The sequence below is a fragment of the Lontra canadensis genome, unplaced genomic scaffold (genome assembly GCF_010015895.1).
Source record: "Lontra canadensis isolate GAN:19392208 unplaced genomic scaffold, GSC_riverotter_1.0 scaffold10, whole genome shotgun sequence".
Lineage (NCBI taxonomy): Eukaryota > Metazoa > Chordata > Mammalia > Carnivora > Mustelidae > Lontra > Lontra canadensis.
Genome location: NW_022631004.1, coordinates 12,732,374 through 12,757,672, shown reverse-complemented (window position 1 = coordinate 12,757,672; position 25,299 = coordinate 12,732,374). Strand labels below are relative to the sequence as shown.

The 25,299-nt window shown below is 40.8% G+C and overlaps 1 protein-coding gene across 5 annotated transcripts in view; it reads left to right on the top strand.

Moving 5' to 3' along the window:
• The first annotated feature begins 765 nt into the window (after positions 1-765).
• Positions 766-25,299, top strand: part of GAB1 (GRB2 associated binding protein 1) — a 122,634-nt gene continuing 98,100 nt past the window's right edge. For 4 of the 5 annotated variants that reach the window (XM_032855623.1, XM_032855620.1, XM_032855621.1 and 1 more), the window contains exon 1: positions 766-1,012. In XM_032855623.1, coding sequence (XP_032711514.1) covers positions 941-1,012 — 72 coding nt within the window. In that variant the 5' untranslated portion in view covers positions 766-940. Of the gene's footprint in view, positions 1,013-7,907; positions 8,025-25,299 lie in introns of those variants that run through there. The other variant, XM_032855625.1, reaches the window with a different exon arrangement.

Below are 25,299 nucleotides of genomic sequence, written 5' to 3'. Positions count from 1 at the left end.
AACGGGGAGGCCTGGCCGCTCTGAGCCTACCGCGCGCCCCGCAGCGGGGGAAGCGGCGCTGGAGCGTGAAGGGACGGGACAGTGGGGTCGTTCTCCGCAGCCAAGCGCCGAGTGCCTGGTTCCTCCGCCGCTCCCCGCCCTCTCCGGCGGTGGCGAGAGCGGACCCACCCTCCCGCGGGACTTGCGCCCTGCCCAGCTCCTGCCGCCCAGCGACGCCCCGCGTTTCGCCGCCACTACGGCGGCTCCCTGCGTAGCCCAGGACCTGCCCTGAGCCCGCACGAGACCCTCGCGGTTTCCGTTTTCCCTCTGTCCACCCCCCGCTCTTTCGCGGGCGCCGCGGAGAAGTGACCCACCCTCTCCCGAGGAGGAGGAGGAGGAAGGGGAGGATCGCTCCGGGCGCACCGAAACCAAGGGGCGATCCGGAGTGGGCGCCGCACGGGGGCATTGTGTGAGTGAGTGAGTGAGTGTGTGTGTGAGAGTGTGTGTGTGCGCGCGCGTGCAACGTAGTGTCTTTCGGAAAGCGCCCGGGGAGGTCCTGTTCTTAGGGGGCGGAGCGCGGGGGACCGAGGCTCGGCTCCGTGCTGGGGCAGAGTCTCGCTGTGCCGGAGCGCTGCTGCGGCGGCCGGCGGGACGGCGCGCCTGGCGGCTAGGCTGGCGCACTGAAGGGAGGCCCGGGCGCCCTCGGCCCGACAGCTGCCCCGGCTCCGAGGTGTCGGCCTTGGAGACGCTGCCAGCTTCTGTTCACCGGCCGCGGACCCGCGTGGGAGACGCTCGGACGCGCACAGCCAGCGCGCCGCGTAGCCCGCGCGTCCCGTCCGGCCCCGGCTGCGCCTCGAAAGAGGGAGGCTCTGGCCGCTCGCTGCCGGCGGGCGTCGGCTGTGTCGGGAGCGCGCCCGCCCGCCCCTCAGCTGCCCAGCGGACAGCGGGAGAGGCGCGCACCATGAGCGGCGGCGAAGTGGTCTGCTCCGGATGGCTCCGCAAGTCCCCCCCGGAGAAGAAGTTGAAGCGTTATGTAAGTAGAGCTTCGGCCGCCTCTCCTTGGGCCTCCCCGCCCGCACCGCTGCCCCGGCAGCGCGCGGGGCGCGTTCTTCAACTTAGTCCCCCATCTCTTTCCCCTCGGCCCCTTCCCCGGCAGGCTCGGCACCGAGGCTGTAAAGCTCACGCCCCGGCCTCTCTCCACTTTGCCGGCTAACTTTCTTCCTCCAGCTTCCAGACGGCCTGCTGTGCGGGCCTCATCGGCCCGTGGGAGGGCCCTGGATTTCCACCTAATGCCTGCTGCCTGTTTTTACTACTCCTTGTAGCAGAGGTGAGGGGAAGAGCATTCGTCTTTCTTTATGTCTGCGTTTGATCATCATGGGGCTGCTGAACACTGAATTTCCCGCAACCGAGAAACCAGTGAGGTTTTAGAACTCAGCAGCTCTTTCTTCGGTCGGCGCTCTCATCTCATCTTAACCACCGCCCCCGCCCCCCCCCTCACCGAGGTGCGGGCGACAGTGGACTGTGGACCTGAGAAGTTGGTATTGGAAACCAGCATCTCAAATCCGTGCAAAAGGGAAAGAAAAGTTAACTACGCGCCCTGCCGTTTGCCTAGCAGGGTTCGCATTTTCGCGGTTTTGAATCGAGGGGCGGCGGGGTTTGGCCCGAGAGCCTTGGCAGTTTGCTGCGAGAGGAGGGCGCTGGGGGGAGCCTGGCGGCTGGTATTTGGGCGCCTTGGACGCGCTGTCAAGCCTCGAAGGAGGGGGGACAGCTGAGGCCCGTAGGATTTGTGTGTGTTGCGGTCCTTTCCCAGGCCACCAGGGTTACTTAAATGGCATCGGTGTAATTGGTACAAGATGCTGATTATGTGTTAAACCATTTTTAGCTGTTAGGAAAAATATTCCTTGAAAGAACCAACCTTACTTTGGTGGAAATCTATGCCTTCTTCAGGGGTCTAGATTCTTACCCCTTCTCGCCCGTTCGTTCTTTCGTCGCTTCCCTCTGTAAAGGAAAGAAATGACGTTTGTCCCGGCATATGGAACCAATGTTTTTCTAGTAAAATGTGTTTTCAAAACCAAATATGTGCCTCCTTAAATACAAATCTACTGTCAGGGGCCGGCACTTCCAATGGAACTTAATTCTTGTTGAACGATATCTACACCCAGTATTAGGACCCAAATTCATCTTATTAGTCACCGCTTGGATAGTGGAGTGAAGTGCAGTGTTTAACTGCACCGACTCACCAGAGAGTTTCTGGTTCACTTTCTGCCAGCATTTGTTATAGACAAGTAATTCTCATTTAAGAACTTGATGCCATACATCCTAAGAAACTTGAACCCTTCCAGATCCCGTCTCTTTACTTACCAGAGTTTCCTGAATGTTCTGGTAGAGATACAACTTTCTTCCAACATTTGTGGGGGCCGTGCTTTACGTAGTTCTTTAGTTCCAAAAAGAAGATTGTACGTGTGTGAGAAGAGGAAGTAGGGAGATAGGTGAATTTGTTTTGAGAGGCACAGTTTAAGAAAACACATGGACCTGACGAAGTTCTAGGAGGAAACTAAAGGACAGTACAGTTGCCTAAATAAGTAGTGATTTTAGAGACGTAACACATTCTTTCACATGGTTGGTTTATGGCTCTCTCAAAAGATGCCTGCCACTGGACTAGGCATCATAAGATTAGAAAATATAGTGGGAAAGAAGCCCTGCCTAGTGGGCTTGCAATTTAATGTTATATAATTTAAGAAGAAAATCAGCCAAAAAGATTGTCTTAGCAAGGACAAAGAAAATGAAAAGTGCTCCCCCAAATATGTATTATTTCATTTGCTCATTACAACAGTTTTATGAGGTGGGTATTATCTCTGTTTTACAAATGAGAAAACAGTTTCGGTAACCAGAATGTGCCATAGGATTTGAACCCAGATCTGCCTAACTGCTATAAAAGGTTAATGACTCATCTAGTTCAAGTGGAGCTCAGACTGTCATCTTTAAAGCTCCTTTCAGTTTTTATAACGTTCTAGGAGTCTGTGAATATTAGTTGAGAATGCAAGGAAGAAGCAAGTTGGGGGATAAGATGCGTAGGTTAAAGAAACACAAGACCCTTCAAGCGGCTTTCTGAGTTTTCAGAGAAATGAGACAATATGTGAAATGAGCTAACAGCATAAAGTGGTTTCAGATCGCGTGCCGAAGCTGACTGTTATTTATTTTTTAAATAGATGTTTTGAGGAATAAGCTCATTGTAGTCTGAAACCATAGGGATACTTTTGAGAGATAGAGGCCTCCCTAAACTGTTTTCCACAGGGGGAGGAGTATGCCCAACAGCTTGGAGGAGGTGGGGTTCTTCTTGCCTGGCTGAGTACTAGTGTTTTCTTTATACATGGATATGGACCAGGAAAACAGTGTGCAGGGTGACTACCAGAATTTAAGGGGTCCCAGAGGATGACTAGAGTATTGTAAGTTAGAATGAGGACTATCTTATAGTTTAGCTGTCAAGTTGGTTGCCCAGAAGTTTTTGACATTTCCAGATTATCGATCTTTAGGCTTTGATGTCCAATTCAGATTGTTTTTGCTAAAGCAGCTTTGACCCTCAAAGACATGCATATATTCACCCATTTCTGATTCTTGTTTTCTTTTCATGTAAAATCTTTATGAAAATAAAGGGTAAAAGGAAACATTTTTGGCCATCCAGTAGACAAAATGTTGCTTGATAATGGTTTTTAATGAATGGCTTTGCTGTGAAAAGATATCTTGGATGAATGGTACTGTGATTGTTAATGAGATGTTAGGGATTGATTCTTTTGGGGAGCATTTGGCCCATGGGATTTCAACAGTTGTCTCACTGTTTACAGTATTTGTAGGGTAGTCCAAACAATTAAGATGGTACTTAAGGGCTTTTATATGACAAGAAATTGTTTTAGTTTTTATCTTTAAAGTCATCTCACATTATGGCTTCAGTGCATTCCATTTACAACTCCTTTTTATGTTTACTATTTCATAGTCAACTCACACAGCATTTTCTTTGGACACTAGTGTGTTCCTCTGGTACGAAAGCTTTTCTTAAATTTCCTAGAGAGAGTGAAAGGGACATGAAAAGAGAAAGCCTGGAATAGTGTGTATATTCCCTAGCCTGTTCATCTCTTTTTACTTTTTTCTATATCTATTTGCAAAAGGGTAAGAGCCTCTTCTATGTATTCTACTTAAAGTGGAGGTGAAAATTTTCATGCTTTCTTTCAATTTTGCTACCACTGTGTTTTGGTTTTTTCGTATGTTGTATATTAAACAGCTGCTTTTTTACTTTAAGGACCTCAGTGGAAATATACACAGATCACCATCACTAGGGTTGCAGAAAACAAGTAAATTCTTGGTAGTATGCGCTCAACAGTTGTGCTCAGATTTTTAAGAAGTTATTTAAAGACAAATCAGCTATTTGAAATAATGGTAAGATTTTCATCACTACTTGAAATTTCAGCCAAGATGAAATGTAAGTCTGAAAACAAAGGATTGGTTCAAGCCAGCTGGTTATCACCATATCTCTGCAGGAGATGCTTCCCTGTGGCCTGCCTCAACTCTGGACACCAGGTTCAGGCTCCTCCATGGCCCAGCTGTCAGCATTGGGCAGGTGTGTAATCTCAGCAGGAGAACCTGCTTCTGAGGCCTGACCAAGGTGGCCTGTGAGCTGCCAGCCAGTCTGGGAACAAGACCTTGGCCAGTTCTCTGGTGTGGAATCTGCACCCAGCTTGGGCTCCACTCTTCAGCTGTTAGTTAATAGGATGGTTCTTGTCTGGACTTCCAGAACATGCCCCTGGTTTTGGAAATGGGCCTAGAAACAGAAATAGCCTCTTTCTCTGGGTGGGCACCTCACATCTTACATGGAGGACCCAGCAGGCAGAGTTAGCATCTCCTTGTTCAGGGACTGCCCAGGATCTGTGCTAAGTAAGCATTTAGGTCACTCACTGCTCAGTAGTGCCACTACAGCAAATGGGATTGTGATGTGATGTCTGTAAGCTCTTCTGTACTTTTCTTTTTTTTTTTTTTTGCAATTACTAGTAGCAGTAAAGGGACTCTCTGAAGCTTTTACTTAGTGATTGAAGGAGCATAATTCGTCTGTTGAAGTAATTTTTTTCTTGAAAACCTCAGGATAGTAAATGTCCATTCAGATTCTTAATGTTTTCTTTTTACCTTTTCTCATGTGGCAGGAACACTGTTTCTGTTAACAAAGATCATCAACTACTAATTACATTAAGCCTCATGATAGGTGGTTGATCGTTGATAATTGTTTCATTATGCCTGGACTTAATGATGAGTATAAAACTCTCCATGTAAAACTTGCTGAATTCCTAAATCTGATTGTTGTCTTTGGGATTTAAAATTACCATTAGAAAGTTGTATCAGTTTGGAGGGTAGTTTTAGAATTCTGCTGTTTTGAAAATTTGATTTTAAGTTTTTTAAAAAGATCATCTTTGAGCAAGATACAATAATATGACAAGAGTTATACTTGGATAATTTTGTTGACAGCTGAATTGGTTATCTCAGTGTGTTGTGTAGTTATTAAGCCTGCTTTAAAAATAAAGCATCAAAGCTTTTTTATGACTAAATTCCATATGTATGTATGTATTTAAAGTTTATTTTCAGTAATCTCTGTACCCAACATGGGGCTCTAGCTCATGATCCTGAGATCAGGAGTCGTATGCTCTTCCAACTGAGCCAGCCAGGTGCCCCAGTAGAATTCCTTATTTTGTAGTTAACATAAAAATATGCAGATAAGGCCTTGATAATTTGCAGATAGAGGAAGTTTAAGACTGATAGATTCAAAACATTGAGTGCTATCACTCCTAATTTTCTTACAGAAACTAACACAGGGGAAGGGACATCACAGCAGGTAGACTACTACTTTATTTGTGAAGGATTTGGAGTAAATTGTGCTACTGTGAAAGGAATCCTGGATTGAGTGTCAGGATGCAGGATTAGATTGACTTTGCCTTTATCTAGGTGATTCTTTGACCATTCTGACCCTCAGTTTCCTCATCTCTAAAATGGGGAAGGGGCATGCAGATCTAGATTATAAATTCTCTTGTGGCTTAACATTCCATAGATATTTCCTTGGAAGTGAGAGGCAGAGGGGAGGAGCTTCTTACTGAGAAGCCTCCTTTTTGGGAAATAAATTTTAATTTCTTGCTCATCTTAAATAGTTTAGTGAATGTATGAGGAACTGCTTAAGCAGTTTGGGGACTCTCTAGCATTTGCCTTAATAGAACACAGGCTCACTGAGTACAAGGCTGTGAAGTTGCTGCCCTGCGTCATCATGTCTCCAGTACCCAGCGCTGTCCCTGGCTCAGAATAGAAGTGCAAGTATCTGTTGACTGAATAAATCAACTAGTATTTCTGGAGCTTTTGTAATGTGTCATGTGTGGAATACAATGGAGGGAAAGGCCTGCTCCCTGCCCTCAAGGAGTTTCTAATCTATCTGTGAAGACAAGCTGTAAATGCACCTACATTTAAATCGTTTTATAAGACATATGTTATAAGACCATATATGACTACTTGCCAGATGAATGATTCAGACTATAATTGCTTAAGAGTTCAAACTGAGAGGCGAATGGGAGGGGGCTGCCAGGGGAGGATTCAAAAATGACTTTTCAGGCTCTGTTCTTGGAAGAACTGAGGTCCTGCTGGCAGAAATAGTAAATCCCAAAGGGAAACCTGGTTTTAAAGGAAGAACAAAGACTTTGTGTTGAGTTTAGACATCCTAGGGAAGAGAACAGCTTCAGAACACCTAAGTTTCAAGCATGGAGTTTGGATGTCAGCTGTAAAGTGTGGTTTGAGAAGTTTCTCTTTCTGCCATGACCTAATGCTCCTGATGGGATCCTGACCACAAGTGAATATTATGTGTCAGACAAGAAACAAGCAAACAAAACAACTTGTTTGGTCACCTGAACTTATTAAAATTCCAAGGGACATGTGTTATTTAAGAATTTCTTTATGTCTGTTTTGAGCTAAATAATTCATTCTGGCAAGCATTTAGTTTACAACAGAGAGGGAGCATGTTCTGGTGGGAGGGAGAATAAAAGAGCCTTTGATTCATTTGCTCCTGAGTTCCAGCAGGAGGGCCAGCACTCCCTTGGGCTAGTGTCTTATTTTGGACTTTGGAAGCCATCTTAGCCCAGCTGTGTGAGTGCCAGCTAGTGTTGGAGGAAAGAGAATAACACCATTGGGTCTCATTAAACCCCCTCTGACTGTTGATGGAGGGGTTTCTCTCATTTCACATTCCTCAAATTAACATGGTGGCTAATTTCCACCAAGTTAGAGCTTCATCTGAGTTTGCCATTTGAACTTTGGCTTGAAGTCACAACATTTCTGTGAGTCCTTTTATCTCAGTCTAGGGATTTGAGTACAGGAAACTTATCAAGTCACAGGTCTCTTTATTCTCTCCTCTTTGGCTACAAGCACAAATAAAATTAGCATTCTTTTCTTCTTTAGATTATTCCTGGGGAAAAGTGGTTCTTTGTACAGTGGATTTCCATGTCCATTAAATAAGTAGCCTCTTCAGTTGCTAAGTAGATGGCAGGGAGTCTTACAGAATAGGAGGTGGCAGTTCAGGCCTGTGGAAGTACTGGGAAAAGTCACTTTAGTCACTTTGACCATTCCAGGCTTATATGTGTAAGCCCCTTAAATAATATAAGAATGCCTGAACTGGAAAAGGGAATCTTTTATATTTTCAGCAGTTCTTTTATTCATAGGCGCAAAACTCTCTAACTGAAGAGAATAATTCTCATTGCTGAAAGTGCATGAAGTAGAACCTAACAGCTTTTGACCCTCTTGCAGCCTGCTTTGTGAAAAGTAGTTACCTCTGCGCACCGAACGCATGTTTGGTTGTTATCTCTGTTACATTAGCTCTTGAAACGTTCTGATTACAACTTGTAGCTGCCAAGCCCTGTCCTGCAGTATTATCTGGAACAAAAATTTTCCATGTGGTTGTTTTTAGCAGAGCTGCTCTATGCAAACTGCACATGAAGATGTAAGTTGCAAGAAATAGAGCTTCTAGAAGGGGAAATGTGAGTTATCTTAAATTTTTTCTACCATTTAACTGTTCTCTCCTTTATGTGTATTTCAGAAATTTTTATCATACTTCTAAACTGAGTTTTATTTTTATATACTGGAAAGAATGCCAAATTCACCATGAGTTTTTCTTATGGTGGTATTTCTTTTTTCTCTCAACTTTTTACTTTGAATTCATACTTGGCCTAAATAATTCCCTGTGTTCAAAAAGGAAAAAAAAAAAAAGTCCTAAAAGGAAAAAAACAAATAGCTACATTGTTCCATGAATTAAAAACAATATACGGAGAGTCCAAATATTTCTTTTCAATGTAAAAATCTTAGGTCATTTTTTTTAAAGGAAGAAAAATATTAAACTTTGCTTTAACTATCCTGTTCATTGTTTTTCTTTTCCTTTTTTTATTTTTCTTTGACTTGTGTGGTTTAAATTTTTTTTTGAAAACAGTTTTATACGTTCTTTAAGAACGCCACACATGAAAAAAGAAAACATCAACATTCCATTTTACATTTCAAGAGAAAAGTGAGAGGAGGGCAGCTATAGTTTGAAGAAGGGGAAAAATGTCAGTTGACGCCATGGCTTTGTACATTACTTTCCTGTTGCTTGGTTGAGTCGAATATTTGTCGTTTGCCTACAGATATTTAGTTAGTATACATGAAGGAAGCAGGTAAATATAATTTTAGTCAAGGTTTGCTTTTGTGAAATGAGGACATAGGACATTAGCTCTCAGGAGAAGGTTGGGAACTCAATCTATTGTTCTTGTTTTTGTTTTTATTTTTGTTTTGTTTTTAGTTTACTTACTTTTTTTTTTTTTTTTAGTAATCTCCAAACCCAGTGTGAGGCTCGAACTCATAACCCCAAGATCAAGAGTCCCATGCTCTACTGACTGAACCAGCCAGGCGCCCCTTTATTTTTTGTTTTTAATACATCAGTTACCTAGTTGCTATAACATTTTATTTGCTAACTTTTTTTTAAGTGGGAGAAAGGTAAAAGCACTCTTTGTCCCGTGGATCTCTGTCTACCCTCTTGCTCTTTTTGTTTTCATTTCTCTCTCTGTAATGTAAGCCTAGCCACCAGTATCACAGAGTATTTGTGTTAGAATCTTTACACACACATTCTTTCATCTTTTCTCTAAAAGGGGGCAGTTATTTCTGACCCTGTAATGTGGTAATCAAGACTAGGAGTAATAATGTTCCACCTAGCATGTAGATTGTTTTCCTCTTCTGAAATGCAGTTTTTAGTTACTACTGTATTGGGAAATGTGGTCAGGCCACTTTCCGAGTAGCAGAACTCCTCCCCAGATGACTACCTGATTAAAGAATTAAGTACCTGGTGTGCTTTCTCAATTCCGATCCATCACATATTCCCATTAGTGCCTTGGCCGGAGTCACAGCAGCCAAGATGAAAGTGCTTCTAGTTGGAGGGATGACCAGTTGATTAGCGGGAGAGAACTTTTAATCTTCCACTCTTGAAAGAGAAACACTTGGTAAAATGCTCCCTCCAGTGTTTTGAATTCCAGTGGCGTTAGGTAAATCTTGAAGAGGAATGATCACCTCATTCAGTTAAGGAGGTATTATTTGAACCCCCTTCCCTCCGGCATCGTTATAATTGACCCCAAAGTTGTGTAGGAGTATTAAATTTTACAAGTTCTCCTTGACAGTTTCAGATTTGAATGTTTGAAGTGTTGAGAAAAGGTAGAAGGAAATACTGAACAAGAATGCAAAGTATTTGGGGAGGTAATTTGATCCTAGTGATGCTGTTACATAAAACCAAAGCCTTCTGAGTAATCTTCACTGGGTATATAGGTCATTTATCTCTGAAGAACAGGGTGCAAAATTAAACTGGTGCTTTTGAACAGTATTCCTTTTTTCCTTTTTCTTCACTTAAGTAAGTAGTCAAAAAAGGAAAAGCAATCGTAATATATTTTTGTATTTGATGTATTTTTCCAGGTGATTTTCATAATGACCCACAGTATACACAGTAGAAGGTACATACACACGATCTGTTTACAAAGAAAATTATGGCTTCAGTTATCATTCTTTAGTGTTTGTAATAGGATATTAGTTTCCAGAGGACAAAGATGGCATTTGTTCTCTGTGTCTAAAGGTACGGTGTGATACTTTGCATGATCTCTTAAACAACATGACCAGATAATTATACAATTTTAAAACTAAAATTATAGATCGTCTAGTACAGTGTTTTTCAATGTTTCTAACCCATTTCTCTTTCATGTGTCATTTGGCTGTCTTTTGACTTTTTACCCAGATTTTCTTTCTATGATTTACATTACCAAAACAAGCTATATTGAGTATCTTTCCCAATTGCACTGATCTCCTTCTTCCCTAGTCAAGAATCCAACCTCCACTTTTTATAAGGAGTGAAAATTAGCCTCTGGGAGACTAACTGATTTGTCCCAGGTCTACACGTTAACTAGCTGTTCTGGCAGAGCCAGATCTCTCATCCCTTGGGTCATATCTCTCCAGTCACTGAGGGAATGCCTGCTATGAAAAAAGTACTGTGAAGAATTCAGAAAAAAGAGGACCAAGAAGGCTGTCTCTATTTTTTGGGCGTTTATATGCTACATAGGATGCACTTAGTATTGCAAATTATATTATGATCAGTGACACTCGATATAAGATTCTAGAAGAATTTAGCAGAAGGAGGTGAATTCAGGGACTCTGAGAAGGCTTACTGAAAGTGGTTAGAGATTTCTCACCAGGATCTTAAACAGTGGATTCTGTTTTCAAAGCAGGAGCTGGAATGAGACTCTTTCTATTCCTCCTTCCCTAGACAGACTTTTTTTTTTTTTTTTTTTTTTTAAAGTAGGCTCTGTACCCAGTGTGGGGCTTGAACTCACAACTTTGAGATCAAGAGTTGCATGCTCTGCTGACTGAGCCAGCCAGGTGCCCCCAGCCAGATTCTTTTTTTTTTTTTTTTTTAAAGATTTTATTTATTTATTTAACAGGGAGAGAGACAGCAAGAAAAGGAACACAAGCAGGTGGAGTGGGAAGGGGGAGAAGCAGGCCTCCCGCTGAGTGGGGAGCCCGATGCGGGACTCAATCTCAGGACCCTGGGATCTTAGGACCCTGGGATCATGACCTGAGCCGAAGGCAGATGCTTAACGACTGAGCCACCCAGGCGCCCCACCCCCAGCCAGATTCTTGAGTGCGTTTTGTACACTTGGCTGCTTCCACCTGCTGCTCATTTCCTAATGGAATAGAGTCTGTGTCCTTTTCCTAAACGGTTTGCTCTGAGGTCCCCAATGACCTCCTGGTTGCCAGATATAGCAGAACTAGATTTGAACTTTTTAGTTCTTACTTTTCATGGAACTCCTGACTACATTGATGGAGAAACAACCAGTCCCTTTTTTCAAAATCTTCTTTCCATGCTTTCCTAATACTGGGCTCTAGTCTTCTTATGTATGGGAGTTCTTCAGCATTCTAGTGCCAGCAGTGCATGGGCCTTGTCTCCCATTTCATGCTGTTGGTTGCTGCTTCAAAATATGTGAGTTCAGGAATCCCTTTGAAAATTTGATAAAAGGTCTGGGCTCTCAGTTTCTGCAGAATTCTTATAAACTTACACATAATTGTTACTATAACCTTGCATTTTTTCCTAACCTTTAAAGCCCTTCTTTGGATCTTTTTTTTTTTTAATAAAGATTTTATTTATTTATTTGATAAATAAATCTTTTTTATTTGATAAATAAAAAAAAGAGAGAGAGAGAGATCGCAAGTAGGCAAAGAGGCAGGCAGAGAGAGGTGGGGGTCGGGGAAGCAGGCTCCCTGTTGAGCAGAGAGCCTGATGTGGGGCTCCATCCTAGGACCCTGAGATCATGACCTGAGATGAAGGCAGAGGCTTAACCCACTGAGCCACCCAGGTGCCCCCCATCTCTGGACCTTAAATGGCCTTGACTCATACGATGATGATTCAAGGGTGTTATCTCAGTCTGTTTCTCAGTCCACATCTAACTGCTTAGATCCATAACTACATAGACCCCCCACAGCAACCCAGCCTCAGCATATCCACAGCCAGCCTTATCCTTTCCCTCTACCTGGTCCTCTCGCAGTTCCCTCAGTCAGTGCCTCCACCATCACTTGTGCAGAGGTGTTTCGTGTTATCCGTCCTTCATTCTCCATACCCAGTGACAAGTCCTATCAGTTTTACCTCCCAAATATCTCTTTGAGGAGCCCCTGCATGGCTCAATTGGTTAAGCGTCCAACTCTTGGTTTCAGTTCAGGTCATGATCTCAGGGTTGTGAGATCCAGCCCCCCTTGTGGAGCTCCCTGCTGGGCATGAAGCCTGCTTAAGATATTTTCGTCCTCTTGCACTGCCCCAACTACTTACCTCATCCCCCTGCATGCATGTGCATGATCTCTCTCAATCTCACTTAAAGAAAAAGATAGCATATAAATATCTCTTGAGTTAATCGACTTCTGCTACCTAAGGTGCCTTTGCCTTTCTTTTGGATTGAGGCAGTAGCCAGTGGCCTCTCTCCTTCCATTCTTCCAAACTGTCTTCATTAAGGCAGCCAGAGTGGCCTTCGGGAACACAAATCTGAGCATACTGCTCCCAGTTTGAAGCTACTCTAAGCAGTTCCTTTGGCGTTTGCCCAAACCTCTTCTCAGTTTGCAAGGCCCGTTGTGATGGGGTGCCTGCGTGTGCCTCCCGTAGTATTTGTTGCCACCTTCCCACTCGGCTTAAGCTCTGCTGAACTCCCACATCCCACACGCCTTGTGATCTGTCAGTCTGGCCTTTGCCCTGCTCTCTTCTTCTCCCAGAATTTTTGGTCCTCCTATCTGCCGGCACAACCAGGCTAACTTCTGCTAGTTCTCTGCCCCTGAAGCCTCCTTTGAACTCCCACCACTCTCACACATAGACACAGTGGGCTGCCAGCATCTGTTTAATCCTCCTTTGATACTCTTCCATTTCCATAGCATGGTGCCTGTCACACCTGATCAAACATGCTTGTTTTAATTGCTTACTACCCATTCAGATCGTGGGGCCATATGGTGCCTAGTGAACCCCAGCTACTTTTGCCTTCATGGGCTTCCCTTCCTCTATTAAAAAAAAAAAGAAGAAGAATAAAAGTTGTATTTTACAAGTGTGTCACTATAAAGATGAGTAAGTTCCAAGCTGGTATTGTTATTGTTATATTCATTTTTTATCCTGACTTTAAAATAAATTAATATAAAAATACTTCTCATGGGCATTGTGCCTTCTGTGCCTGATGGATATGTTGGCTTTGTTAAGTGGGCATAAAGACTTTGGGCGTACTCACAGTTATTTTATTATGTGCCCCTTTTGTGATGGCTTGGATACCTTATTAAACAATATTAAGATTTTTGTATTTTAGCCTCTAGTAATGGAAAAAATATATGGAAAAATAGGGTGATATACTCAAAAGGTATATATAATATGCATATGTACTATACATATATATATATTTAAAAGAATACATATATTTAAAAGAAACTGTGAGTTTTCTTATGATGTCAGAAATATGTTGTATGAGTTATTTTATTAATACAAACTTATCTTCATGACGCTTCTGTATCCAGCAGTGGTTTTTAGTGGATGTGGGGAGGTAATTTTGTGGGGACATTCGAGAATGTCTGGAGACATTTTTAGCTGTCACAGCAGGGGTACTTGGGCTGCTAGTCGGTGGAGGCAGGGATGCTGCTAAACATCCTGCGTTGCACAATACAGCGCCTCCGACAAAGAATTATCCAGCCCAGTAGTGCTGACATTGAGAAACCTTAATGTAGAGAAATTCTTCACAAAGCTTAGTTTCTGCATGCATATTATTTAGTTTCTTTCCCTACGTGTCCATTAGAAGCTATATACTTGACCCCTGAACAACACGGATTTGAACCAGGTGGGTCCGCTTAGATGTGGACTTTTTTCATTAAATATAATGGAAAATGTTTTGGAGATTTGCAACAATTTGAAAAACTCAGAGATGGGGGCACCTGGGTGGCTTAGTCCTTTAAGTGTCTGACTTTAGATTCCAGCTCAGGTCAGGATGTCAGGGTTGTGATATTGAGCCCTCAGGCAAGCTCTGTGTTGGGCATGGAGCCTGCTTGAGGTTCTCTCTCTCCCTCTCTCTTTGCCCCTCCCACCCTAAAAAAAAAAGACAAAAGCTCACAGATGAACCAGGTAACCTAGAAACCTAGAATACCAGAAAAATTAAGAAAAAAGTACTCTTGTAAGAATGCAGTATATAATACATAAAGCATATCAAGTATGTGTTAATTGATCGTTTTATAGATAAGTCTTCTCTGGTCAACAGGATTAGTAGTTAAGTTTTGGGGGAGTCAGAAGTTATATGCAAGATTTTTGATTGCATGGGTGATTGTCACCCCAGCGCCTGTGTTATTCAAGGGCCAACTATATTTCAACTGTAGGATTGTATTGTAGCACTGGAACCAAACTTTTTTTTTTTTTTTTAACCTCAGTAAGGCTAAGAAGAATAGTTATTAAAGTGGCTGAGCTTATGAACACTAGAGGTTGGTGCTGTGTAACTTTCACTAGGGTTTATTTGATAGACAGAATCTCTCTCAAAGGGTCTGTTGTCATTTAAATCATTACCCAGATATTCATTTTTGCCCTTGCTAATCCTAGCCAGAGTACAACCAATTGTTGTCTGGGTGGGGAGGGGGATGTGAAGTGTTTATTCATGATTTTTATTACCTCTTGGCTTCAGTATCACCATTCATTGTTCGCAAGCTGCCCAGCTTGTTTACTTTTTATAAATTACATTTAATCAGTCCTCTTGCAGGTCTGGCTACTGTAATTGGCAGTAGCCACAGAGCAGGGCTGACGAGTCCGCATTTATGCTGATGTCTCATAGTCCGCTCCTGTTCTACTTTCCATGCTTTCTTGCCTCTTCCCTCTGTTTTTTAAAAGGAAGGTGAATAGAGAATTGCCACCATGCTCTCTTTTCAGATACTCTAATGGTGCTTGTTTATTATTTGGTCTAGTCCCTATGTCCTTTGGGAAGAATCCAGGCTTTGAGGCAGTGGTTCTCAGACTTCTTCCCTATGTATTATAGTCACCTGGGCAACTTCTAAAGTGAGGATTCTTGAGCCCTACCCATCTTCTGCTGTTTAGTAGATTGAGGTTGAAGTCCAAAACACTTTTTGCCTCAAATCCCTGCTGATTCTGATGTAGGTGATTTTTGAAATTATACTTGGAGAAATCCTTAGTTGGGCATGGAGGGAAAAAGGAAGAAGAAAGAAAATCCAGTAGAAGTAAATGTGTATGAAGAGTGGGCTAGGAAGACAAAATCCAAAACTCAGAAAGTAACTTTAACCTCTCTATTAAGATATAAGGGAAATATGCTGTGTTGCTATGTGCTTACTATTTCTAGCAGTGATTTAGATCAAACTGTCCCATAAAGGGGACATACTTAGAGGAAGACAGAGTGAAAGGAAATTTTTAGAAAGGTTAGAATGTGAAAAAGTGCCTAACTGAGATGCTCGGAAGACATTATTAAATCAAGGAAGGTATTATGTAACTATTGATTTAAAAAAGAATGTGCATTCCTGAATCAAGAGTTTATGAATGGCTTAAGACAAAGGGGAAAGCTATGAAGAAGGATTAGCCCTTCACCAGAAGTTCTGGTTATTCTGGTTATTGGATCTGAGAGCATATTATTAAAATCCAGATTTCCTTGAATAGTTCTAAATTCAAGTGTTCTTTCCTACTGTCGTTGTTATTCATGTCTGGTTCACTTTAATTAGGGTTAGTTGAGATGTGGTTGATTTATAAAAGAGCACCAAAGAAGTTCTTTTGTTTTTCAGTCTATGTGTGTCTCTGTATCTGTGTTTAATGTATATATTCTAATCTACTTTTTAAACCTGAAATTTGATTTTTAAAGTTCATTTTAGAGAAAGAGAGCAAGAGAGACAAGACAGACTCTATTTAGAAAACTAGTCAAGAAGTGGACTTGGTGGAAGTGGTTATTTAATCCTGGCAAAGGAATAAAGTAAAGTACTTTATTTCCAACTTCCTACTGATCTTACTCTATTTCTAGAAAGCTATGTCTGTTTTTGGCGTATTAGTTCCTTAAAGGAACTTCATGATTCCATTCAGTTACAATGCAGAAAGCCCTTGACACCGCCCTCCACCCAAAGTAAAAGGATTTTGGAGTGTTACTTTCAAAAGGATGGCTATCAGCTTTTGTGAAATCATTCTTTACCCAGCTCTGGCCATCCCTGTGTCAAAGGGTTCATTTTTCCATGCTAGCAACCCAGACTGTTTTGTAAAACTTTTCACCATTATGGTCTCGTATTCACTGGCTTGCTAATCTTTCCTCCCTCCCTTCTTTTTTCCATCCTTCATGCTCTCTCTTCTCCATTTATTTAAATGCCCAGAAATACTTTAGCCTCTTACATACTCTTCCCATCTGCTCACAAGATCTTAGAGAATCTCCACATCTACTTTATAAGTGTCGAGTATCATTACTGTTATTATATGAAGTGTCTACCACACCCTCTCATTGCACTGTGAGTCCAAGTAAGTTTGGTTAGTAAATCACTTGGCTCCTGAGGTGAGGAGAAGAGCTGTTGCTCGATGCGGAGACCCAGAACCAACTTTTACCACTTACTCTGGCAACCAAGAAAGGCTAGACTCCTGTGACTTCTACTGTATGCAGAGAATTGAAGTCAGGGCTCACTATTTGCTCTCTTCATTCCAGGTGACCTTATTTTCTAACGTTCCTGTACTTTTTAAATCATATACTTGGTAAACGTTTTTTCTTAGGAGTCTCTTAATATTTTTGACTATTTTTTCAGATTTTTTCTGTAATTTATTCTAATCCATATGTTGTTTAACGTATCAATAGATGTTTCCAGTGAATATTTATATTTGCTGAAAACAAGGATGAATGCTATTAGGGAGAACCATAACATTAAGTAGTCCTGCAATTGCAGCATGAAAAAATATATAGCTCATAAGATTTCAGTGGGCGTATTTTAACTTAAAATTTTCTTGTTTAGGTTCAACTTGGAAAATAAGTTATAAAATCTTGGGTAAGCAGATTTATTGTCCTTTGTATAAGTTACTAAAGAGAAGTATTTCTTGTATATGGTTTATCATTAAAGTTAATGTATATATTTAGCCTTATGGTAATTTTATATTTACTTATATTTGAATAGGAAAAGTACATGGATTGACTTAAAATTTTAGTATGTTGATGCTTTGGTTATTTATATGTTTTAAGGTATAGATTTTAGTACTCAAACATATTTAAATGTTTAATATTTCCCTACTAATTTTAATGGGTCTTTAGCAATTAATAATATTCTTTTATGATAGGTTTTGTGCATACTTAATTTTTGAGGAAATTGGCTTTTATTCCTAAGTTGGAGAAATAGTATATATTAAGTATATAATATATTATATATATATATATATGCATATATATATATATAACAGTATATGTTCTTATGGAGGGAAATTGGAACATGGATATTAAAATATTTTTAATCTTTCACATAAGGTTCTAGCCTTGAAAACATTCATGTATGTTTTCAGTAGAAATCTCTTGTGTTTTTAAACCATATATTTCCAAAGCAGAATAAATTTTCATAACTTTGAGATTTTTATTGAAAACCTTAGGGAGAAGAAAATGACTTAAGAAAGATAAAGACCAGGTTTTCTTAAAGTAATGAAGGAGGTAAAAAATTTCTACTGCTCTTCCTATTCCTAATGAGAAAAAATGAGGTCCTAGGCAGTTGGACCTAGGAAATACCCTGACTACAAGGCCAGCTGGGTTCTGCAGGCAGACATAGACAGGAGCACAAGCTCCAGCCCAGCGCGATGCCATTCCCAATACGCGCTCTCCCCCTCTGCTTTCAGTAGGCTGCTGTGATTTATCACATTTGAACAGATGGAGACTCTTAAGAGTATTTTCATTGTCTCTCAGAGCAGTGGCAATATGGTAAATTTACCCCAATCCCTCTTTTTTTTTTTTTTTTAAATTTTTAATTGTAAAAAAACCACACAGTATAAAATTTACTAATGGGACACCAGGGTGGCACAGTTGGTTAAAGCGGCTCTCTCTGGCTCAGGTCATGATCCGATCCCACAGTCTTGGGATCGAGTCCCACATAGGGCGCCTTGCTCAGCAGGGACCCTGCTTCTCCCTCTGCCTGCTCTGCCTGCAGCTCTCCATGCTTCTGCTCTCTCTCTCTGATAGATAAGGAAATAAATAAAACCTTTTAAATAAATAAATAAATAAAATTTGCTGTTACCCATTTTTAAGTGCACAGTTCAGTGATGTTAACTATAGTCCCAGTGTTGTGCCACCCCAGTCTCTCTTGCCTCTCCATCTAATCTTTATAGCATGGGAAACATCTGAAGGGGCGTTATTCCAGCGCCATTTGGAAAGGTTGTGCACCTCACCTGTGTTTACTCCTTCTCTGTTGTAGGAAGTTAATTATGTGGGATTTGCTCACCTGAGCCACACAGAAGATCCTACTTTAGTGTACATTTGGAAATCCCATGCCCCTGTCTGCCCCTGAGGAAAAATTCTTTCGTGATCTAGAGTCAGTGTTCAGTTTAATCTTGAGCATATAAGAATGAGTCACCCTGGGTAAGTGTGTAATCCCATTTATACCTTCCTTCCAATCTCCCTTTAATTTTTAAACTTAAGATACTAGATCCTGACTTCCTGTGTAGGGTCTGGTGATTGGGGGACTAACTTAGGGACTGGGCGATGTTGAGATTATTTTGGAACAGCACTTTCTGTTCTACTGAAAATGAAGCTGTGTGGCCTAAGTTTTAAAATTCAGACTATGTGTGGAATGTCTGTGTGGATGAAGGAACATGTTAAATGCTTTTTGGGAAGGCAGGAGGAAAGAAGAATGAAAATTTTAAGCTAGTCTGATTTTTGTGGGAGCAATTTTGAGATTTTTAGAATATATATAAACCAAAGATGACTGGCTAGTTGCTCTGTGATTTCTTTGTGTACACAGAAGGAATACTAGATATCCGGCTAAAGAGATATTGCTGAATAGGTAGGTGTATTAGCTGACAAAATATGAGTTCTGCTTTTGATTCCATTTGCTATTATCTGAACAATGTGTAACCACTAAAAATATTTCACTGGGAAATTATTTTTAAAAGAATACTTGCAGGGGTGCCTGGGTGGCTCAGTGGGTTAATAAAACTTCTGCCTTCGGCTCAGGTCATGATCCCAGGGTCTTGGGATTGAGCCTTGCATCTCTCTGCTCAGCGGGGAGCCTGCTCCCCTTCCCCCCCCCCCCCCCGCCTCTTTGCCTGCTTGTGATCTCTGTCAAATAAATAAAATCTTTATAAAAATAAAGAATACTTGCAAAGTACTTTGGGATCTTTAAGGTACTTTGAATGTGGTACTTAAAGAATGTAAATCAGTAGTGTTTATATTTTCATACCTGTGGAGGTATATGGCAGTGGGAGTGAGCTTCACAATACCCATTTTTTAAGACAGCATACATTTGAACAAGCCATTCTCCCTAAATGCTTATTTTAAATTGGCAATGGTTTAGCCAGCACTCAGTATCTCACATAGCAAGTGTTTGGCACGCCTGTTTTAACCTGCACAGGTTCACTTCGCACAAAGAAAGGGAGGGTGGGGTTACATGGTGGAAGCACCGTGTTAGCCTTATTAACATATTTTGAATAACTGTATTTGAACCCTTGCCAGCGAAGCTAGGCTATTTGGATGCTTGCCAGATGAGCAATGGGAACTTCTGAGAGGAGCATAGAGATTTGAGCCTGTAAAATGTTTACTTTTGCTTCTTGGAGGGGAAACGTTTTAGAAGTTGCTATTTAGGATATTTCCCTTATTCTCCCAACAGAACAACTTTTTTTTTTTTTTTTTAATTCTGCAGAAATTTGAGGTCTTCTCTTCCCACCATCTTTGTGTATTTTTGGAGGGGGAGGGGGAAATGTACCTTGGGACTTGTTTCAGAAATACCTTTGATAATCTCTCCCGGATTAGATTTAGTTCCCACTCAGCCTGTCTTTGGTTTTTGCAACATTAGTCCTAAAGCTCTTTCTGTGGGCCGATCTGGAGAACCTCTTCTGCAAGCTTATCGTGTGAACACAAATGGCTGGAACAAGACAGACAGGATAAACTGGGGTGTCTGTGGAGTCAACTTCTGTCCTGTGGATGCTCAGATCATAAAGAGGCCAGCCTGGCCCAGCTCTGTGGAGCACAGAAATGGTCTTTACAAGGTTCTAGTTTTGTGGCCTGTAACTGTGTCCAGAAATACTTCTTTAACTTTGCATTGACACCATCTGCCTGAAACCACAACTTGGGGCCCTAAAACTAGTTAAGGAAATAATAGCTGAAACCAGGTTCTTGGATATTGTGATGTAGCAGATTTTAAGGGTAAGAAGATGAGGCAGCACAATACGCTTAGCTCTGTAGTTCTTATTTTGGGGGCCAGGTTAGGGAGTATGAAAACCACCAGGCAGCTTTTATAGAACCTATTCTCCATGATTGCTTTTTTTCCATTTCACACATACTGCATTGAAGGGTGGAATGACAAGGTAATGAGGAGGCATTTGAATCTACAACCTGTTGAAACCATGGGTGCTTGCCATTGTGTGGTAGTTTCCATTTTTTAGGCCAGTTTGCAACCCTGCCTCTTGCTTACTCTTCAGAATAGAAAGATACAGCCTGATAACACCATGTCTCACTGCTCCTGTGAAAGATTTTGAAGTAATATGTCAAATGTGTACTTAATAGACTTACCCAAGAGGGTTTTCTTCCTGCTTAGGGCTTTTTTCCCCCCTTTATTTCTTCAAAGTTGGTTCTTAAGACCCAATTTATTAAAATCACACAAATATAGTGTAGCTATTTTAAAAAAATTTTAAAAAATGAGAACCTAGGAAAGAACCCTGGTACCTTTAAGTCCTAAATTTTTAACAGGTATTGTAATGAGCATATCTATTTATATTTTATATGCCAGTCAAATAATGTATATATAAATATATGTTATATATATCTATAAATATATATGCTTTTATATTTCTAGATGCAAGTTATTAAATTTCAGCTAGCTTTTGGTGAATTTTGTTGATTTACTTGTAATTTTGTGAATAATGTATGTTATTTATATATTTACATAATCACTATCTACTTTTAACTAATTACATCAATATATCTTTGAGTCTTCACAGCTTTTTTTCCTTAGTGATTCATAACAGCCTGCTTAAAAGAAAAAATTTATAGGTGATTGTAATCATGAAGCAGTGTAGGGTTAATGAATACCTTTTTTTTTTTTTTTTAAAGATTTTATTTTTTTGTCAGAGAGAGAGAGCGTGAGAGTGAGCACAGGCAGATAGAGTGGCAGGCAGAGGCAGAGCGAGAAGCAGGCTCCCTGCTGAGCAAGGAGCCCAATGTGGGACTCGATCCCAGGACTTTGGGATCATGACCTGAGCCGAAGGCAGCCGCTTAACCAACTGAGCCACCCAGGCGTCCCTAATGAATACCTTTGATCATTTCTATATTTACATTTTTTGTCATAGAATGTTAACTTCATGTTTGTGGAGCTTCTCTGTTGTGTCCGTTTCTTGTTTATAGGAATACTTATGGAATGTTACTAGTTCACTGTTTAGTACATGTTTAACATCTCTGAGGGTGGTAGATATAAAATCCTTTTCTCAAACAAGTACTTACATGAAACAAACAATTTATTCAAGTCCTCTAACAACACTAGTGAAATTTGGTTCTGGCACCAGGCCCACATTTAAGCTGATATTGTGTGTGTGGGTGTGGGTGTGGGTGTGAATGATACTAATCACTGATAGTCTCTTTAGAATGTGTTAATATTTTTAGGTCTAAATATGAGTTATTCAGTAGGTACATCAAATTTAAAAAAAAACTAGGTAAAATGTAAATATTGACTTTTGTGTCCCTTTTAATTAATTTTAGTGACTTCTAGGTGGTATTTGTGGAGTGACATATAACATTTTCATTGGTTGTTGTGTTCTCCGTAATTTAGTTACAAAGTACTAGCCTAACCATGAAATGTGAATGAAGAGGCTACCTTCAGGTATAGTGAGAGTTTAGCTCATTTAACCATTGCTCTAGCTTATCCTCCACTGCATGCTCCCTGGCTGGCTGGCATATTTACATATTATATAATCCAGACTGGTTTGTCCTGTTTGGTAGGTTTGTTATAAACTGCAAAGCTAAGTAAATGTGTGATAACATTTTAAATGGCATTACAAGTTAAATAGTACTTGTGGAGTGATGTAGCCCAGGGCCCCAGCTGTCAGGTGGCCCAGGGTCAGCCTCCTTTCGAGCCATTTCCGTTTTCTTGTGGGTAACAGGAAATAAACATGAAACTGTAGTAATGCCTGACCAGAGGACCACTCCTTTTTCCAGGTGACATCCCTCCTGATACTGAAAATGTCTGATACTGAAAGTAGATGTTGCCTGTGTCCACTAATGACTTTTGTACATAGGCAGAAACCAGCAAACCAAACTGGTGGAACCATTTCCATCTGTCCGTGCCCAGTGTGAAAACAGTGAAGGAGGAAGGTAACTAGATGAGTTTTGTTCCCCTCCTCCCTCAGGGTATAATGAGAGAACATTGCCATGAGCTTGGTGATGAGCGTTTCTTAATGGCTGTACAGTACTGGGTTAAACTGACATATGGTGCTTAACTTACCCCCAGTTATAGGGCTCCTGGGTTTTCTAAAGCATCCTCTGCCCTTATCTGTTTACTTTATGAAAGCTGTGCGTTCATGTGAGTGTTCTAAACCCTCTGGTGCGTCCCTCTTCAGTGTTGTGTATGTCCTCCTTGTGTTCACTTCCCATTACGCCCCCAGCTGGAAACTGGGATCTAATGGTGGGTGTGGAAGTCTTCCCCGGGATGCCTCTCTCCTCCATGCAGGTCCTCTCTGAGATTTGCAGGGGTTCCTAGTGCTGCAGGATGTTAGTTAAACTTATGGTGGTGGTGGTATTGACGACCTCCCCCTGCCATGCTACATGCTTCAGCCTCTCATGCTCTCACCTGTTCCAATCTCGGGCTTCTCTTTGAGCCTACAGACTGGGGACCCTAACTTAGAAGATCTCAGTTTAACAGCAACCTGTTTTTTCCTCATGAGTCAGTGCTTAGTTTGAAGTATGCTGAGAGAGGTTCTCATTTCTGTAGGTCAGGCAGGTTGCAGCCTGCTTGAGTTTTTAGTATCTCTGGTTAATAATGACTTTAGAGCACAGAAGAGGAAATGGCTCTTTTATGAATGTTGCATAAAACTCTGTGGCCTTGTGCAAATGATCTAGCTTCACGCGAATCATGCCTTATAGACAGAATCTGCATTTGTGTGGGTGGATTCACCGCTCTTTGCGCCAATCTGAAGTAATGAGGGACAGAATCATCACATATATAGCATATACATTTTTTAACATTATTTTTGCTGTTTTAAATTTGCTTTTATTGAGATCAGAAATACATTTTTAAATCTAACTTTTTATTTTTGAACTGAATATTTAAAACTTACATCTGTGGAATTACCATCTTTTCAATGGTTAATTACTGAAGTTTATATTCAGAAGATTGTTTGAGACCTTTAGAGGATAAAATGGAAAATAAAATTAGGTCTAGGACAAGGAATTCTACTTGGATATTGCAAAAAATAGAAAAAAAAAGTGAATGAATAACTGGCAACACAAACACTTTTTCCTGTAAGTTCCTTTTTCCCAAACTCTTGCCATCAAGCTAAAAAAAGTTTTCCTGCAAGTTGATTTTTCTCAGAATCCTGCTGCTTACTGTTAGTAAGAATTTTTTTTTTCATGTGCCAGAGTTTTGTTTTTCATGTGATTTCTGCAGCCATTTGGGTCTTACTGAAAATATTTTTTTTAAGTGCGGTGGTGAAAGTTAGTGATAGTAAGCCAAAAGGAAAATATAATATGAACTTCTGTACAATTTAGTTACAGTGATTAGGGGGAACTAAATGTGTTACCCAGGGTGAATGAAGTTATTATAGGAGAAATACCAATTCTAACTGAAGATAAAGTAAGAGTGCTTATTTCCAGTTTCAAAAATTAGATTTTTCACTTGCTACTTGGTCTTTTCTCCCAAGGATGCATTTTTGAGATTTTTTTCTATCATGCTAATGCAAGGTAATGCTACTGACTGAGCCAGATTAATGCAATGACATCATGGTTTCCTTGGGAATAATTAAGCAGGATAAAATATTCAAGTTTTTTAGAAGGCATGATTGAACTTCTTGAGCAACGTGATACCTTAGAGCATACAAGAAAGTAACTGAATGCTTTTAAGGGGATAGGCTGTGTTCGCATCTCTGTCTGATAGGAAAAAAGAAATCATATTTTAGATACTACGATTAAAACAGCATATGATGTATTCATCCTGTTAATCCTTTTAAGAAATGATTTCAGAAATGGTCAAGAACATCTTGTTCAGCAGCTCACTCCGACTCCTGGACTTACTGGGAGGATCTCACTCCATTTGTTTGCTCTATAAATCGTACAGGGGCCTTTGAACAAAAGTGATGAAATATTACCTGACTTGCTATATCAGTCAGGATTCTTAGCTGTAAACAACAGAAACCCTAATTTTGTCAGAAAAGGAGTTTATTAACGGTATTAGTAGCACACACTTTCTCTGGGAAAGCAGAGGACCTAGCTTAGGAGCTGGTCAGTCAGGAACAGTATCACTGACCTGGTTCAGGATGCAGTAGGTTATTACTGCCTCACAGGCCATGACTATGGGCCCTGCATCTTATACTGCCAGCACCAGTGACACTAGATAATGAACATTGCCATTACTACCTCTGGAAGCTGCATTTGCTACCCCAATCCCAGATTCAGATTTTGTATGCTTCTTATTTCTTGAGATTTCTTGAGATTTGAAATCTGGAGTAAATTTGTTTGGTGAAGCCAGCGTACCTGATTGTGTACCTACACTCTGTTGCAGGAAAGCTAAGACAGCAATTACCTGAAATTTTCTGCTTTTATAGTACTAGCGTTAATGATTTTTCAAATATAGGGAGGGGAGTTCAGATGCTGGACATCCTAAAAGAATCCTTTAATCCTACTGTTCCAGGCATGTTAGGGGTAGAGGTAGAAGGACAGCTACCCTCCTGCAGAACTTAAAATGTCTACTAATAATAGGTTTGAGGAAAAAAATGTCATAACAAAACCCATAATTTCTTAGTATTCTCACATCAGCTGCCTCCACAGACATAAGAGAAAGCACTTTTGTTTACTAAACAGCTGTTCCGTTCTTGGTGATGGTGTTTTTGTTTTTGTT